Source organism: Amphiura filiformis, chromosome 19, assembly GCF_039555335.1.
Source record: "Amphiura filiformis chromosome 19, Afil_fr2py, whole genome shotgun sequence".
NCBI classification, from domain to species: domain Eukaryota; kingdom Metazoa; phylum Echinodermata; class Ophiuroidea; order Amphilepidida; family Amphiuridae; genus Amphiura; species Amphiura filiformis.
The window spans coordinates 55,162,313-55,180,217 of NC_092646.1; the positions used below are offsets into that span (position 1 = coordinate 55,162,313).

Genomic DNA, 17,905 nt, shown 5'->3' on the forward strand with positions numbered 1-17,905 from the left:
CTGTCACCTCATCTTAATGTACTGCGTCATCAGAGTGCAAATTTCACCCAGTTTCAGAACTAAACCTTATTTGACAAAGAGAGCCTGATTGATGAATGTTTTCAGTCATCCAGTTGTAGTATATGAAGTTTGGAATTAAATCAAAATACTGGACTTACTATTTTTAACAAAGCTATGTTGTGTGTGATACCATCACACTTCATCAGGCAACTGACCCGCTGGACTGGTCATGTGACAGACGGCTAGGAATCACAAATAAAGTACCCGAGAATGAATGCTGTGTGTGACATTAATTCTGCTGTGGGATTAGTACAGGGCTGTCATCATATACATTGGCAATTCTTCATAGATGGTCATATGTGTACATCCATATCAAAAGGATGCACTTGTCGGCTGCTACATGTGTCTCTTTTTACATAATAGCTAGGAATAGATACCCAGAGATGCCAACATCAGCATCCAGAAAATAGGGAGGATTAATTTTTTTTCAAACAAAAAATAGGGAGGTTTTCAAAATTACATGCAACTTCACTGGCATAAAACTTGCTAGAAATAGGGAGGTTGAAATGTTCACAAAAATAGGAGCCTCCCTAATAAATAGGGAGGTTGGCATCTCTGAATACCAGACTCATCTCAAGTGGAGGTCACTTCAAATCATCCCAAGTCACATGGTTTAGGAATGTTCTAGCTGTATTCTCAAAGCATGTAACTTGTGGATGATTTGAAGTCACCTCCACTTGAGATGAGTCTGGTATTTGTTGCTAACTAATTATGTGAAAAGAGACACATGTAGCAGCCGACAAGTGCATCCTTTTGATATGGATGTACACATATATATCTTCGGTCATGACACATAGTAGCGGCGACGTGCAGGAAAAATGCAAAATATGTTTCTGAGAAAACATGTTTGAAGTATATGCTACTAATAACATAGTCAATACTACTCCAATATTATCTCTCAGTGGAGCGATTTCATTTGAAATTGAAGTTAAAGGATTAGATTATCAAACTGTTTTTTAAATAGGTTAAAAATGTTAAAAAGGAATAACTTTTATAGGATATATCGAGCTCTTAATCTATACGCCACTATGTGAAATGGAAGATTTGGGGATTTCGGCATGTTGCACATACGCCACTATGTGAAACAGAGCATATCAAACTTTCAGTGTCCTTTTGTACCATGCAACATACGCCATATCATCCGTAATTATGTGAAACAGAAGATTTGGGGGTTTCAGCTCGTTTCTGAAGCATACGCAACATTATTAACGGATGATGCCGATTCTGTGCCTAAATGTCAATCGCCATTTCATGTAGTGGTGCATGTTGATCGTATGTCAGTTTGTGAAACGGAAGATATTGGATTTTTACAGAATTTTTAACATAGGTCAAATAATCAATTTAAGTCATTAATTAATTACGTATAGTTGAGCTTTCTGACTTAAAGAACTTGATATTTAGAACCGTTGGGACAAATTTCATAAAAATGACCAAAATCACTCTACGCCACTATGTGTTGCGACCGACGATATCGTTTTAGCTCCTGGTGGTATGCTATTAGGTTGAGTACAGTATTTGAGTTTATATTCCACACACTGACATTCAGTAAAAAATCTACAACTTTTAAAACACCTTTCAAACTCCCAGCAGGGCCAAAATAAAGTTTGCAGATAACATTGCAACCTGTTTGGACACAGGAATCCTACAGATAATTCAAGCAAGGTAACTCTGTAAGCTGGGAATTATGCATCAAGTCCTAAACACATACATCTATATATATTTCCTTATATATATATAGAAGCAATCTATGAGTATAGGTAAACGCCTCTCCTCCTCTGTCTCTTCCACAGATAAACAGAAGTGCAATACAGCCAGAGTAGCTACATCATTTGTCATCCTCACATGATGGCATGTGTAAGAGTCTGCAGATATTTTTGGTACTGTGTTTTTTTTTTTGCACGCAACAAAGATCTTTGGTATGCTGTCATGTGACATTTTGCATATTGCCTGTTTAAAGAAGAATAAAAAAAAAATGTGTCTATTAATAAATATATATATATATTTGGAATAGACAAGCGTATTGAGAAACACACAAAAAAAATCATACTTCTAGTGTCACTAAAATTAACCACCAGTAAGTAAGCCACCATCAAGTTTGTTGCAAATTTAAGTGAAAGTATCGCTTACTCATGTAATTTTACACAAAATTAGGGTTAGGGTTAAGATTAGGGTTAGGATTAGGCTTATGGTTAGGATTAGCTTACACAAAATAATTACATGAAGGGTTAGGGTTATGTTATGGGCTCCTTTGCCTCACGGTACATTTCACATAAAAATAGAGAGCTTCCTCCTCTGAAAAATCCCAACAAGAATTAAAGGTCGCCTAAATATCTGCTGGTGGGATTTTTTATGGGAGGACACTTTTAGAGCTTTTCAGTTTGGGCCTAGCCCATATGTGCCATTAGGCGACTCTTAGATCCCTTGTTGAACACTTGCATGCCATATCCGCATATCGTGCTTGCGCATTATGCTCTCACTGACTACATATAGAGTGTAAAGACACACTCACTCACTAGATACCAAAATATATCTGGTTAGCGGTGTTCTTTGATGTTTCCCTTAGTGGTATGATAAAAATTGTGACTGGTAAAAACAGGAATTAGTAACTTCTCTGTATATCAACTTACTAACCTCTTATAGTAGATGAGACTTGTTCTAAGTACTCTTCTCTGTTTTGGTTTGGTAAATGTGATGGTGAGATGTCCAGCTGATAACCAGGGCCATACTCCAAGAAGTACTGTGTGCGAAAGAGTTATGAAATAGGTAATTACAGGGTTAAAACTGTGTTAATTAGAGGATAAACAATATGATATTTTGTTTTTACTATCCTCTACCGTGTGGTAGACGACATACAGGTCCAATATTTTGAGTAGTGGATGCCGGTGTAGCTAATATCTAATACGATAGCCCAAAATGTTAGGATATGTTTGGTCACAAGGTCATAATCAGAAAGCAAGCAGTCCCTTTTTATCTGGCTAGAGTGGACACTTGGATGTGCTGCAGGGCTCAAATTTCAGGGAGGCCATCAAGGCCATTGTCTTTCCTTTTTCAGTTTTGGCCTGGTGCCCCAGATTTTTGTCGACTGATCAAGGCATTCTTCATCACTTGTTGGCCTTGATGCCCTTCTTTGTCTTTGCCCAGTGGCCTTAAAAATGGGTGCCCCAACAAATTGAAATTTGATTCTTAATGCGCTGTTAACAAAGGGACTGCAAAGCAGTCTGTGATTTAAAAGTCTTTTATTAAGCTTACCTCATGTTCAGGGATTTCTGTTGGTAGTTTGTGATCTAGTACTGATGCCGTCAAATACGCCCAACATCTTGCTGAGTTTGCAAGGTTGTAACCACCTGAATAAAGCAATAGAAATTCATATCAATATAAGGAAAGCTTTCTGTTTACTATAATTTTGTTGGTTGATTTCACTCTACAATCTCCACAAAGTTCCAACAGTCCAAGCAGGGATTTAAATTTGAGAAGAACCTAAGAACCGATTCTCCTGAAGGTTCTTGCTGGATTACAACTAGGAGAACCAAAATTGGTTCTTGTAAGCTTCCAAGTCTCAGATTACATGTTGTGTTATATTTTACCTTTCTGCAATGGAAATATTCTTCATTTAAGCTGTCAATTTATTGTATGATCACAAACGGGAATCCATGGCCCATGCATGCATGTACTTTCAATGTTTATATTACTTGACCATCCCATAATAATAGATGTGACCTCGCTAGCGTAGTAATGAAAGCGTCTCTTTGGTTGTATTCGCTGTAGAAGTGATTATGTAACAGAATTAACTACCCTAGCAATAGATGAATACAATATTTGAATATATCGCCCTGCACTACAACGTTCATGCAATCAGAAGGTTCTTTTACAGGTTCTCGCAAATTTGAACTCCTGCCAAGGGACAGTAACATTTACATCCAATCTGTCTAAATGAGTCTGATGTCAATCAAAATCAAAATTCAGTTTTTAACTTCAAAACATGAGCCAATCTCAGAGCTTTGTTTTGCTGTAAACCCCATCATAATTAGATTTACGGTTCCAGATATATGGCCATCTGAGTGTTGCTCAGAACAATAAAATAAAAAGGAAATTGAATACCATTAATGACCATATTGAAACGGAGAGCCAAAATGCAATTTCAGATTTTTGGCCTGTTTTTAAGCTTACCTCCTGTGTGTTTGTCTATTGCAGAGATACGAAAATTCAGCTCTTGTCAAATTCATATTTAGAGAAGAGTCACGATGCTCACGTGTTCGTGGTAGTTTTTGATTGTTATTATGCATTTAAAAATGATTGCATGGCTCTGCACAAGGTATATTTTTGTAAATATTTGGATTTGATGACCAGTCCGATCGTCTGAGATGTCGAGTGTTGAAAATACGGCATAGAAAATTTGTCATGTCGTACGTGCGAATTTGGTTTCAAAATTTCACTATTCTGCTAGAAGTTGTACAGAGATCTTATAATATTGTGTAAATAATTTTGTCAGGAACAAAATAAGGTATTACATACCGTCTACGAATAAATATTGAGGACAAAATTCAGGTTTTTTTCATGTGTTGTTTCAAAGAATTTTAGATTTGTCATTTTGAAATTCCCCGGCCAGCAATCGTCTGAACGTAAACAAGTTTTTCCTAAAGATTGTAAATTTCCTTAAAACGACTTTTCTTGATCAAACTTTGGATTATTTAAGATGTAATTATTTAAGGATGTAGAATTTTAAGATATTTTTGAGTATTTTTATGTTTTACATGGTCAAAAAGGGGGTCATCAGTTTGATTCCTGATTTAAAAACACTTTAGCAATTGTTCTAGTTATTAAATTGTTGATTTCGTCATGTTCAAATCTTTTCGAAAGTGGCGCCTGACGCGGAGTGACTCTGCGATATCCATATGTAAGAGCTTACGCTTTGAACGCAGCCGCTAAAAGGTTCCATGAACGCGTTCAGGAGAGTATAAAAGGCCGTGCACGACGCAAATTAATCAGATTGCTTGGTGGACAATAGTCCACCCAAACCTTCACTCAGTTTGAAGGTAAGCACTGCCAACCAAAGCAAATACGCCCTACTCTGGAGCTCAGATTGAGCTAGGGGCAGCTTGGCTACCACAATAGTGGCAACACCGGGTGGTTATGCACTCGGTGTTTTGGCCTAGCGCCTATGCCTATTGTGCAAGTGACTTGCCGCACACATGCACAAGTCCAATGGAAAATTATGCACTGTATTTTGTGTGCATTCATTGTTGCATGGCAAGTTCGTATAGGTGTACAGACATGGATACTGTACTCTGTCATGTCTGTAGTCGGCCTACTAGGCCTTGGCCTAGCCTATGACTATGTCATGTGATGGGAGATTCTGTTGATTAAATTGTATTTTTATGCTTCTCGATTATTCAAGCAGATAGTATGTACTGTTCGGCAGCATTTATTGGTAATTTATTTGGATTTAAAACAGAGAAATAAGGAAATATCGTCATGATCATCAACAGAGATTGTGTATTTACCAGTGTTTACTTGTATTTATGAATTGTGATGTGATAAGACAAATATGAGAGCAAAATAACAATACAAGATATAACAAAAGAAGCAAATATAAAACAGAATTGTCAAGTCTCATTATTACCTGTTACTTCTCCTTTCATGCATCACTGATTCCACACATCTTGGGGAGAATTCTAGTCTTTGATGTTACGCTACCACTTGTATGTTTATAAGACTAGTCTTCTCCATCAGTCGTTTACAAAAGTATTAGGGGCAAGCTCGGTCCCGTTACAATATCTCAAATTCAATATCCATCCTGACATCCAACTCATTTTGCTTAATCACATTAAGGAATTTCAAGTGGCAAGTTGGTAGTTTCAAGACATCCTAGCTGCTGAGTAGATGTTCTTTGTTTGTGGCAACCCTGTACAAGCCATTAGTATGTCCATCATGAATGGCCCATTGTGCCCCCATTCACAAATTACAGACATACTCTTGGCTTAAACAGGCAGGGTTGCCAAAAGATTTCAGCCCGAATCGCGGGTCAAATAATCGAAAAGTCGCCCAATTTTTCACTTTACCATTGGTTTCTATGGGGCAGGAAACTAGCGGAAGTCGCGGGAGCCAATTTTGAAAAGTCGCCCCATTTTTTTCTTAACCATTGGTTTCTATGGGACAGGAAAGTGTCAAAAGTTGTGGGAACAATCTTCAAAAGTCGCCCAATTGGGCTACCAAATCGCGGGTTTGGCAAACCCTGTAAACAGGTATGTGTGAAACAAAGAACACCAAAGCACCAGCCAGGACATCTCAAAACTACCAACTTGTGACTTTACACTCATTTTGTGGTAGTAGGTCACATATATATGTGACTATGTGACTTTTAGAAACTGACAGTGATGTACATGCACTGGTGTATTCGGGACCGATGACTTAAGGTCTGATCTGTTTCCTCCAAAAGCAGAGCAATCTCGCAGTTCATTACCTAATACTGGATGTAGCACAGCGAAAGAGGAAGTATGAATTTATAAAGATGTTATCTCTAAAATTGAGTGGGCGAACGACCACATGTTTTATTTCCAAGTCCAGAAATTTACTGATGTGACAGATACACCTATCAGGTAGGTGAAGTTGTGAAGAGATGGGACTATTTATGAGTTGAGTCATAAGCATGCATGGTGCAAGAGGTCCCAGGTTCCATCCCCAGTGGATGGTTGATTCATAATCATATTAATCAAACTATCCACTCTCCATTCGCCATCGAAGTGTTACATGTAATCCGATTATCACTATGTCAACTGGGTCAGGCTTTTGAGTTCTGCACCATGATCGAAATGATCGCAACACAAAATCTATGGCATGTACTACCAAATCTAAATGGTGTGTGATCCCGTTACCAGTGAGTTATGTAACCACTTCGCTGGCGAATTACTACATTTGAACTGTGGAGCAGATGACAAAGACCTTGCAGCCAGTTCCGATCAAGGTAACACCTGGCTGTAGCCCCTGGGCATCACGGGAGAGCAGTGTTTCAACACTGAATGATTTACCCACAAAAAAAAAGAAGATATGGTTCTTACCTCCCCCTACTAGTAATGTAGGCAATGACCAATCCAGTACATGTCTAACACATTTGGCAACAGCAGCTGGAGTCAGGTTGAAAGACTGCATAGGGTCATCTGCTATGGTGTCTACGCCGCATTGTAATGCAAGGGCATCTGGATTATAACTCTGATAGATTTCATCTATGATACTGTAAGGGTAAATGGTACAATCAGATGGTTAAAAAGTTTAGCAGACTCCAGTTTTAATTTCAGTTATAATTCCCCCCTGAACATCTTAAATGTGACAGTTACCACAAAATGAACGTACAGTTGCAAGTTGGTAGGTTCGAGACATCCTAACTGCTAAGTTGGTGTTCTGCTGAGTTGGTGTTCTGGCTGTTTAGTTGGTGTTCTTTGTTTGCAGCGTACCTGTACAAGCCGCATACCTGTATGTCCTGTGTGAATAGTCCATTGTGCCCCAATTCACAAAGGACATACAGACATGACTCGAACAGGTGTGTGAGAAACAAAGAACACCAATGCAGCAGCCAGGACATCTCAAAACTTGCTCATTTTCTGGTAGCAGGTCACAAATGTACATTATACAGATATTTCAGGATTTAAAAGTGCAATTTGTGGGTATCTTTCACTTGTCTTATCCAATGAGGTCCAAAAAGTTCTTTTTGTTTAAAAAAAATTTTTCCTATTGATCAAAAAAGTTTTTCATCCTATCCCATTTTTGCTTGTGAAACAAGTTTTTTTTGTCATTTTCATCTTTCCCCCACATTTTGAAGACTTTTTGTGATAACATTGAATCTACAAGGAAATACCTTTCTACCGCGGACTCTTTATTTTACACCCCTGCTTACCATGTGAATATATTACAGTACTGTTCCTCACTGATACCATCTTTGAGTGGTACATTGACTGAGTAGAACTTGCCTTTGCCCATGCCTACATCCTTCAAAGTACCTGTACCTACATGGGAAAAGAACAAGAAAATATAGAATTAATTATCTAAACCTATGCTCTCAACACACAATTAAGACATACCTCAAATTTTTGGGTGCAACTTTGACCTTCATCAGCAGACTGGCAACCCATTGATCAGTGACATTTGGATACTTAACCGCAAAACTTTGCTTAAATTGCACAGTTTTAATTCATTCATATTGTGTTTGCAACTTATATATTGAACAGGAAGCCATAAGATCAGCTCTTCACCCCCCCCCCCTTGTGGGGCTTCTGTTATGTGGAAAGAAATAGTGCAGTGTACTTCTTAATATTAATACATTGATCTTATTGAATACGAGTGAAGAAATGCCACTAAAATGGGTTTTCCAGTTCTTGAGTATTAGGTCAATAACATATCAAAACTAAAGTTTTGAGCATTTTCCCATTTTCAGAAAAGACACCCCTTGGGATCTACTTTAGAGAACCTATAGCTATACCATTCCTCTTTAATGTCAGCTTTATTTGTTTCAATATTTGAGGTGTAAAGACTGCCAGGTCATGCTCCCCTCCGACCTGCTTTAAGTTGCTTGACACAAACTTTTCACATGTAATCAGTGAATCAAAGTGTACATGACATTTATTCTGATGTTTCAACTGACATATTGACCAAATCTAGGATGTTTAATGAAATACCTGGATAGAAACCGGGACACAGCTTGTGGAATGACACCGTCATAACCTTTGGCGTGAAGCAGAATGCATCTTCTACACCTGCACACAGACAAAATAACAAATATAAAAAGCATACTTTTATATTATATTTCAAATAATTTTCTTCTACAGTATAAGATCAGTTTCTTTTTAATTTTGTTTTTAAAGCAATCTCTCCTTCCATGTAGGCTTGGGCATTGTCAGTCTTTCGTTTATCGCATATCAAGGATTTAATATCGCGAATATATTAATATATCACAATGCTACCTCCATGACACAATATAAGACAGAGTCTACATACAGCTGGTAGAAGAAGCTATGTATATTATGAAACTTCAAACATATGACCTGAAAGAGATCAAGGACTAGAATTGCTAAACATTTATATAAGCTATTCGCTGTTGTAGTGCACGTTAGAATATGACCGTTGCTAGGTCAACTGGATCACGCTTTCTTTGTTCCGAGCCACTGATTATGGCATATCAAAATTCGGAACAGGTGTGAGCCCAGGCTTGGAGCAGTAACCAATATAACATGCACTACGACAGCGAATTTCAAAATGATTTGGCTATTCCAGTTGAAATCCATATACCCCCTGTGGAAGACATGCATGACCTTAAAATCTTCCACACATTCTGTCGGTCCAGCTTCTAGTCTTGGGCCCAAGCTTCACGTGGCTCACGGTTTGTAATGAACGACAGAAACCGGCTGTGAAGGAGACTAGTCACTCCAGACTGGAGTGGTGATCGTCAATTTCGGAAAAAACAACACTCGACCATGGACTTTAATTGTCGGTTTGTCATTATATAAAACGATAAATCAAGTAAGTAACTTCCACTCTAAAAACTTAGAAACTTGTTTGATTCCACTGACTATTTGTGATCGAAATATACACAACACCAATGACAGAAATCATCAAGAAAAAATCAAACCAAGGACTTGTTTTCACTCAAATTTGAGTCGCATCATCAACCGGAAGTGACGTGGCACGGACCAACAGAATACAGGGAGTGTGAATATCAAATGTGGTTACCTGAATGGGTGATTCCATTGGAAATTTACACCCCCTGTGTGGAAGATTAAGGTCATGTCTCCCAAAAGAGGTGGATGGATGTCAACTGGAATAGCCCATTGGTATTCACTGGTTTCAAGTGGGTGATTATGCATATTCAAAAGACAACAAGCACGGACCTCATGTTGCTTTTTGGAAGAACCAGGCTTTTCATTGAACAAATAATGGTGACCAAATGAATACTACAGGTTGTACAATGTAGCTATTCCAGTTGAAATCCATACATCCCCTATGGAAGACATGACATTAATATTAATCTAAAAAACATGGAGTGTAGATTTCAATTGGAGTTACTAATTCAGCTAGGTAATCCCATTTGAAATCTACACTTCCTGAGCAAGACGTTAATGTCGTGTCTGCCATAGGGGTGTATGGATTTCAACTGGAATAGCCCAATGAAGCACCCTCATCACAGCAAAAGTCAACAGATTCACATGACGCAACCACAATAACATTTTAGTGGACTTCTGACAAAGAATGTAGGTTACAGCCAAAAATGCGGTTTGCAGAAATTTTGTGCAGAAAGCCTAAATTTGTTGATTACAGATTTATAATTACCGTATTCATTCCAATAAGCACCCAGGGCGCTTAACAAAGCCATTTTGGGTGGGCGCTTATTGAAAATACCCTGGGTGGGCGCTTATTGGGGCATGCCATGGGCGCTTATTGGAATGAATACGGTATGTTGTTTTTCTCACCATCTCCATGATGTAGATCTATATCTATGTACAAAACTTTGTCAAATTTCTCCCGTAGCTTGAGTATTCCTAGAACCACATCGTTGACATAACAGAAACCGGCTGCTTCATCCCTGCAAGAGAGCAACAGAAAAGTAAGAAGTCATAATAAGTTGGTTTACAGTAAACAGGTTGAATTTTCTGTATAGGGAGCATGGTGAGTATGGCCCTGTGATGGCAAGTACTGGGGCAACATTTAAGTCAACATTGAACATAGTTTTAATTTCCATGTCCAAATTCTACCATCTACAATCTTACAGAGACAGCGCCACTTATTGAGAAAGCCAGGACTCGTCAACTGAAATTACATATACTCCGCTTGCCTGACGATGAGCCAGTAAGAGTATGCATTGTATGTCCCAACTCATGGCAAGAGGAAACCCGGACAGCAACAAACCTTGTTCTGGAAATACATCCAGTGTCTTTTGGGGGATATGGACAGCATGCCGAGTCAAGGTCAACTATCAGCAATGGCTCAAGACCGATGTAGCTGGAGGAAACTCCGCAGCCAAAGGATGATGATGAATGTCCTTATCCCTAGGAAGCTCAAAGACATGAGTTTCCTCATACAACTGCAGGTACCACTTACCTTTTAGCATGATGCCATCCTCCAAACCAATTAATAGCTACCCTGCATTCACAGTCTATCAGAGACTGTGCTGCTCTTAATGTGGCTCCAGCTACTGCACAGGAAAAGTCAAATACTTGCGGCATAACAGGACAATCATAACCTGCATACAAACAAAAGTATTAAATGGAGTTAAAACCAATTCATAGCTAATCTGTATACGTATTCAGTCTCAATTCTACTGCAGGGATGTGAGTGGCCTCGGATCAAAAACGCAGAAATTCACTACTCTAGGCTAGTGATCGCAATTAGCCATTCCCACTTCCATGTTGTGTTTTATTTTTGAACCAAAGTAGCATCTTTCCAATCTGCTTCAAGCGATTATGTAACTAACCTTGTCCCACGTTCAACAAATTTGCAATCTCTAAATGCCATATTGTATCCTTTTTTTTACTTATTTTGAACAAAAATAATCCTCAGTAGAGAGTTGTTTGGATTGAAAAAGCTCTGTAATCATTCAATTGCATTGTCTAATGGCAGATGTAAAAAACAGCATCATTCTGACAGCAATATTCGGCGAACATACTTAGTTTATGCAGCCAACAGAAATATAGTCTCATTCTTACAAATAGCACAACACAGGACTGGTGGACAGTTGTATAATCGTCATTACAAGGCAGAAACACAGACCTATAAAGTTTGGAAAAATAAAACCATTGTGCTAGAAATTCACAGAAACATGGTGCTCTCATATCCCTGCTACTGGGGCTGGGGAGGAACTGGGGTGAGCCAAAGCAATTGTTGCTGTTGTGTTGACTTACCCAAACCAAACTGCTGTTGTAACTCTTCATCCTTCTCATTGTCTTCCTCATGGTTAAGTTTCTCCAGACAATCAATGAAATCTTGAGAATGAAATGCTGTCAGTTCATCTTTGCCTGTAGGTAATGGAGGTACTATGATCATGTGTTGTAGTAAACCATATGCTTCTATTAGGGTGTGGATAATGCTCGCCTATAAAATACAATCATATATTGGAAGGAAGCAAAAAAGGATAAATCATATTGGTTGAATATAAAGGTCCTAAATGCATCATAATGGACATAGTAAAGTTCAGAGTCATACGAAGATACAACCTTCTTGCCTTGGATCATCAAATTTACTACTTCATTGTTCAGTTGACTGGAAATTTCAAATGTTCATGTTCCACTAAAACACCAACAATTTTCATTTCTGTTCATGTTTAATAGCATAGCATAGAAAGACACATTTCCTGCTTGATGTACAGATCTATCTCCTACTCCACTTCCTCACACCAGCTTGTTAGCCCTTAGAGCTCAAACACAGTTTAGAATCCTGCAAATAATATTCTTAACATTTTTTTAAGGTTTTAGGGCTAGTATAGTGAACTTGAGCGAGTGTTACAATGTACTAAGTTCATGTAATGCAAGCTACTTACATTCAAACATGTGATATGAACTATGTAATAAATTTATCCAACTCACCCTTCTGGGTACTTTCAGCAATTGGTCGCATAACTTCACCAACTCTGGGCTATACACATACACAACTTTATTTGGTCTATTGGTCTCACTACTAGTACTCGCTACACAGCCTCCCTTGTTAGCCCCTGTATCAGTCTTTTTAGGGGATGGCACCATACGATTCAAAGGCTTGAGAGGAGACGATGCTGTCCTCTTCTGTCCCTGAAGTCTTTGTCTTGGAAAACCCTGTAGAGGACTACGACGTGGATCCAACTTTCTTGGTGGGACATTCTCTGATCTTTTTCTTGGCAATCGTCCATGACTTTCTGGCGATAACGGAGATGTCACCCAGGCATACGGATCGGAATATCCGCCGGGTGATACAGATCCTGGGCCGAGTGGTCTACGAGGACTTGAACATGGTGTTCTGTCAAAGCTATATGTGTCGCTACTGACAGGCGGTGATCTTGTGGCTGTTGCGAGATTGGGCTGAGTGGAGAGCGGACTCCGCTGGACGGAAGAGGGCTGAGGGGTTGGTCTAGTGATAGCTGGGGTGACTTTGGTGACTTGGGGCTTGATGAGCCAGAATCGGACATGTTGACTCCTCAGTTGCTAGCCTGAGGCCCCACTGAGATTCAACCTGTATGTAAAATCAAATCAAACAGTTAAAACATAAAAATACAAGATATTATTCTGATTTTTCACCAAAAAAAAAACAATAACATTTTAGCTCTGGATTTCAAAAAATGGCTCTGGTGGCACCCATGCCAACCTCTCCATGTAATGTGAAAAAAAAAATCATTGTCCAAATTTTGGCAGGGGATGACCTTTCTCAAGTACCTGTACATCTAGCATATTTGAAAACTCTAGCGAGATCGATAAATTCAGGTATCATGCGAAAGTATCCGTCCAATTTTATCATTATTACATGTATGTCTTCAGAATTTTTTTTTGGTCAAAAACATGATTTTTGGTCAAAACATGATTTTGCTTAAAAATGTGTTTGGTCAAATGTGTGATTTTGGGTCAAAATAGTGATTTTGGGTCAAAAATGAGATTCTGGGACGGGATGTTCATAAAATTTTGAAGTTCAATATTTTTAGCTGAAAGTTCTTTCATTTGAAAGAGAATTAAATTACCTAAACAATAAGGGGTCAATCATGTTTCTAGTGCATATACTTTTGAAGTTACAGACAAAAATAGTGTCATCAAATTGCCCAAAATTTTGTGTGTGAAATTGTGACAGCAGGCACATGTACAATGCACACTACTGTATGTGACCCCAGATGACCTCCTATTCTTTACTGTAAGAAAGCTGTTTTGGATGGTCTTGATTTACACACAAATTGCTTTTGAGCTAAATCGGCGTTGACTTGGTGGAACATGGATTGCACTATGTGATAGTTTATGAATCCAGTATCATGCCAGTACCAACATAAGTCAACATCACTTAGGTTTTGGTTGTCAAAATTAATTTTTTGTGATTTTCTCCATTGAGCCCCACAGTAAAGCCATTTTTGGACCGTACATGCACATTCCACTTCCCTATGGATGAATAGCGCCACCTATAGTGTGTGATGTGAGCTAGCCTACCAGTCTGGGTCAAAAATGTGATTTTGGTCAAAATGTGATTTTGGTCAAAAATGTGATTTTTGGTCAAAAATAAGATTTTTGGTCATGGTCAAAAATGTGATTTAATGATTTGGGGTCATAGTGACTATATTCTATATGTACTTCTTCCGTGCTGCTTCGCTCAATCAATTATGCATGATTAATGATGTCACTCATAATCACGATCAATGTCAGTACGGGCGCACAGACTTTTTACTGGACTTTCTTACATTAGAGGATGTCTTGCAATTTATAAACATTATTAAATATTCGTAATTATTATTTCCCACCGTACCCTAAAGTCCGGTGATTGAAGGAAGTCCCGTTATAACGTGAAAACTACCATGAGAGGACATTATCGAAGTATGCATTCGGCAGTGTGTAAATTAATGACCGCTGTTATTTTCACTCGGCGCAAGCGCAGATGGCTCATTTTTAGATGACGTCACCACCATAATCAGTCGGGAAAAGCTTCCAACTTTGGATTTATGAATGAAATTTAGCAGCGGAGTTTCCGAAGTTTTCCGAATTATGCAAATACGCAACCTATGACCTTTTTACGTCAGAATATTAATAAGCATCATGGCGCCCACTGAAAGAAAACCCGATGGGAATTGATTCAGTTTTCAGCAAATTATGCTACTTTTTGAGCAGCTTATCGATAAATAATTCCAAGAATGAAAATATATGCAGTGGAATGTGGTTAAAAAATGACTTATAAATTTTGTTTGGGAGTCGGGAAATTAACTGTAGTAAAATTTGACTCCTCAGTTGTTGGAAATTCTTTCTTGGAACAAATAAAATATATTTTGTTTGAAATAAGTCAAATAAAAAATTGTTTATATTACGTTGCTAAACACGTATTGCATTGTTCGAATTGTCTACATTTCAATGGAAAACAAGAAATAGCAAAATATTGATCAGTAACATCCCATTTTGCGTAACCCCCCGCCATGGTCGACTTAGGGGTTCTTTTCACGCTGAACACGATGGCGCTATTCACAACATGCGATACTCAATCGTTTAGCCCGAAGAGCAAGTTAAAAACATAATGTCCCGTTATGACAGGATTACCCGATATTGCAGGACAGCAAAGTCCGGTTGGTAAAGGAATTCCCGTTATTGCGGGACAAGTAAGTATGTCTCGTAAAAAACTCTGTGCGCCCTTACTGAATGTAAAGAAAAAAGAAAAATCATGGAAAATCTGACATTTGCATATATGACGTAGGTGTTTTGGCAGGGCTTCCGGGGAGGATATTGTAAATAAATTGTGTATTGCGCTGGACACTCGTAAACCATACATGTACATACACTGCTTATCACGTGCAGATAGGTAGTGTATGTGCTTCGTCTGTGATTCGGAAGTCACGTAAAGCCGTTGGTCCCGTGTACAGGAAGAGTCAAACCCTGTGTACGGTAAGTGTCAGAGGTATTCGAAAAGAGACGGGGTTCTGGTATCTGCAATCAATCGACAATCCTAGGTTCCAGGATCGTGCATAGGTAAACTGTGCACGTAAAGGTAAAGCCCATGCGTTGATACTCAACCATTTGAGGTAAGCACGTATATGGAAGGAAGGAAGGAAACAAGGGCGAGCCTGGCGATTCTGACTTTTAGACCACCCGCGCTATATAGGGCTCAAATATTACTATTTCATCAAGGTTTAATATTCTGACAAGCTTAAACTAAAAGTTTCATCTAAGGAGTCAAGCTTTAAACTATTAAGCAACAATATCCAACAAGCTAAAAACGATTTTTACCTGTTTTTTAACAAGCTAAACCCAATTTTTGAAAAGAAGCTTTAACATCAATTTTTTCATTGTAAAAACCATCTAAGCAATGTTTAAAAATACAGTGACCTACCTAATATTACTAATCTATGTTTCCGATGATATCCAAGAAGCTAAAATATTGTGAAAGAGGGCAGGGCTTTAAGTAATGAGGGAAATTAATAACGGGGTAAAATACATCACGTTTTTGAGAAATTCGCCATCTTGAATAAATGCAGAATTGCGTCATGCAGTAAAACGATGTCAAACGCGCTTGAAAATGCATGATACGCTAGCGTAAATTACCGTCAAAACGAGCGTACATCAAGCGCTTGTGCTACGCGAAAACTTCAGAGCTGGCATCACTGATTTTGTAACCAGCTCTTTTACGTCAAAAATAGCTATAAAAACGTGAATTTTGGAACAAAATAAAATAGGCACCGGAGTTTTGCGCGGTCCGCGCAAAAGCGCACATTTTCGCGCATTTGGGTGTCCAAAGCGCATTTTGGGTTCCATCGAGAATGTTCACGATTTTGACCCATCGATAAGCTTAAAGTTAAAACTTACGATTTTATGCCCCAAATCGGCAGCATTTACAAGAAAATTCACGCAATATTGGTTCTAACTTCACTTATGTACATCAAAATACAAATAACGATCATTAAACCAAGCATAATGTGGGGAAATTTACCCTTGCTTTCAACATTTCGATCGACGATTTGTGATGGTCGCCATCTTTATTTTTATTTTTCCAGAAACTGGAAATGAACGGAAGTCGGTCGTAATTGATTGACATGCCATCGTTTTACCGATGTTTTTTCGTGTTTTGCATTGATAACAGGGGATCACGCATTTTAGCGCATTTTGACCTATTTTTTGGCGCATTTTCGCGCATTTTGAAAAGGTGGCCAGCGCATTTTGCTGTTTTAAATCGCGCAAAACTCCGGTGCCTAAAATAAAACTTGTTCGATGGAATAAAAGGTATGTTTGTACAGTTGAAAACATGTTTAACCTTGTTGCGAAAGTTTAATATGATAAATTTGCAATTTGTACCTTATATAGCTCGGGTGGTCTGGTCCTGTCCAGTATTTCTTTAGATGAGAGATGTAGATGAAAGTCAGGATCGCCGCGAGCCTGCATCAAATGGAATTTGTTTATCTTGCGACGTCGACATGGCATGGTGTGCGAGTTTTGGCGATTTTTCTTGGAACTATGATTATTTTATCATTCAATAAAAATATACTGTAAGCTGGAAGTAGCCCCACGCTTTTTATTTTAATCCCACGCTTCATATCAGTACCCTTTTTACCCCTGAAGCAGGCGCAGACGTGTGTTTTGGGCTAAGGGCAGGGTTAGACGTTCGCTTTTCGTATCTCTTTCCTTGTTGGAAAGGTATAACGTTGAGGAGATAGGAACATGTACCGTCATCCGGGACCTACTCTGCCATGTTTGGCTGAGTAACGGTACATGAACACGGTCTTTTGTGCCTATGTAAATTAGTCATTGTGTAAAGCTGTGTTTATACCCATGGGTTGCTCATCATCAGACTGAATCCTTGACCGACAGAGCAGAGGGTGTCAATATTATAGGCCTACGTGTCGCTTTTGAAAAACAGCGATTTATGCGCATGCTCAGCAGGCAAAATCTGACGGCGATTTAGTACACTGATCATGCGTGCGATTCAGATTTCTGCAAAAGCGATTGAGTATAAATGTGTCTTTAGAAATGACTGGCGATTGTGTGCTCTCAAGTCAAGTGGGTTTTATCATGTTAATTAGTGACCTGACACACATTTGTATTGGTTCGATCAAGCATTGATTTTTGGTACTGGATCGTTCAAGCATCTCCAACAAATTTTTCAATGTAAGTGCCTCTGGCCCTAGTGGAAGTAAAAACGGATACTATGGCCAGAGTTCTAGGGCTAG

At 38.7% G+C, this 17,905-nt stretch overlaps 1 protein-coding gene across 1 annotated transcript; it reads right to left on the reverse strand.

Annotated features, from left to right (window-relative positions):
* Positions 1 to 259: 259 nt before the first annotated feature.
* LOC140141515 (histone deacetylase 8-like) lies at positions 260 to 12,927 on the reverse strand. Its single transcript, XM_072163398.1, has 10 exons — positions 12,624 to 12,927; positions 11,943 to 12,132; positions 11,143 to 11,284; positions 10,515 to 10,627; positions 8,727 to 8,804; positions 7,949 to 8,057; positions 7,116 to 7,288; positions 3,310 to 3,404; positions 2,692 to 2,797; positions 260 to 2,007 (listed from the first exon to the last, which is right to left on the reverse strand). Exons 1-10 carry the CDS (start codon positions 12,777 to 12,779, stop codon positions 1,985 to 1,987), a joined length of 1,185 nt encoding a protein of 394 aa, XP_072019499.1. The 5' UTR covers positions 12,780 to 12,927; the 3' UTR covers positions 260 to 1,984.
* Positions 12,928 to 17,905: the final 4,978 nt, after the last annotated feature.

What these genes read in the sequence shown, in the direction of transcription:
- LOC140141515 (XM_072163398.1), bottom strand. Translation starts at nt 12,779, where the DNA reads ATGGTGCCATCCCCTAAAAAGACTGATACAGGGGCTAACAAGGGAGGC. An exon ending in GGATGGCATCATGCTAAAAG is followed by an intron (nt 10,628 to 11,142) that starts GTAAGTGGTACC and finishes GCTCTCTTGCAG; the next exon opens with GGATGAAGCAGCCGGTTTCT. An exon ending in TACATTACTAGTAGGGGGAG is followed by an intron (nt 3,405 to 7,115) that starts GTAAGAACCATA and finishes TGCTTTATTCAG; the next exon opens with GTGGTTACAACCTTGCAAAC.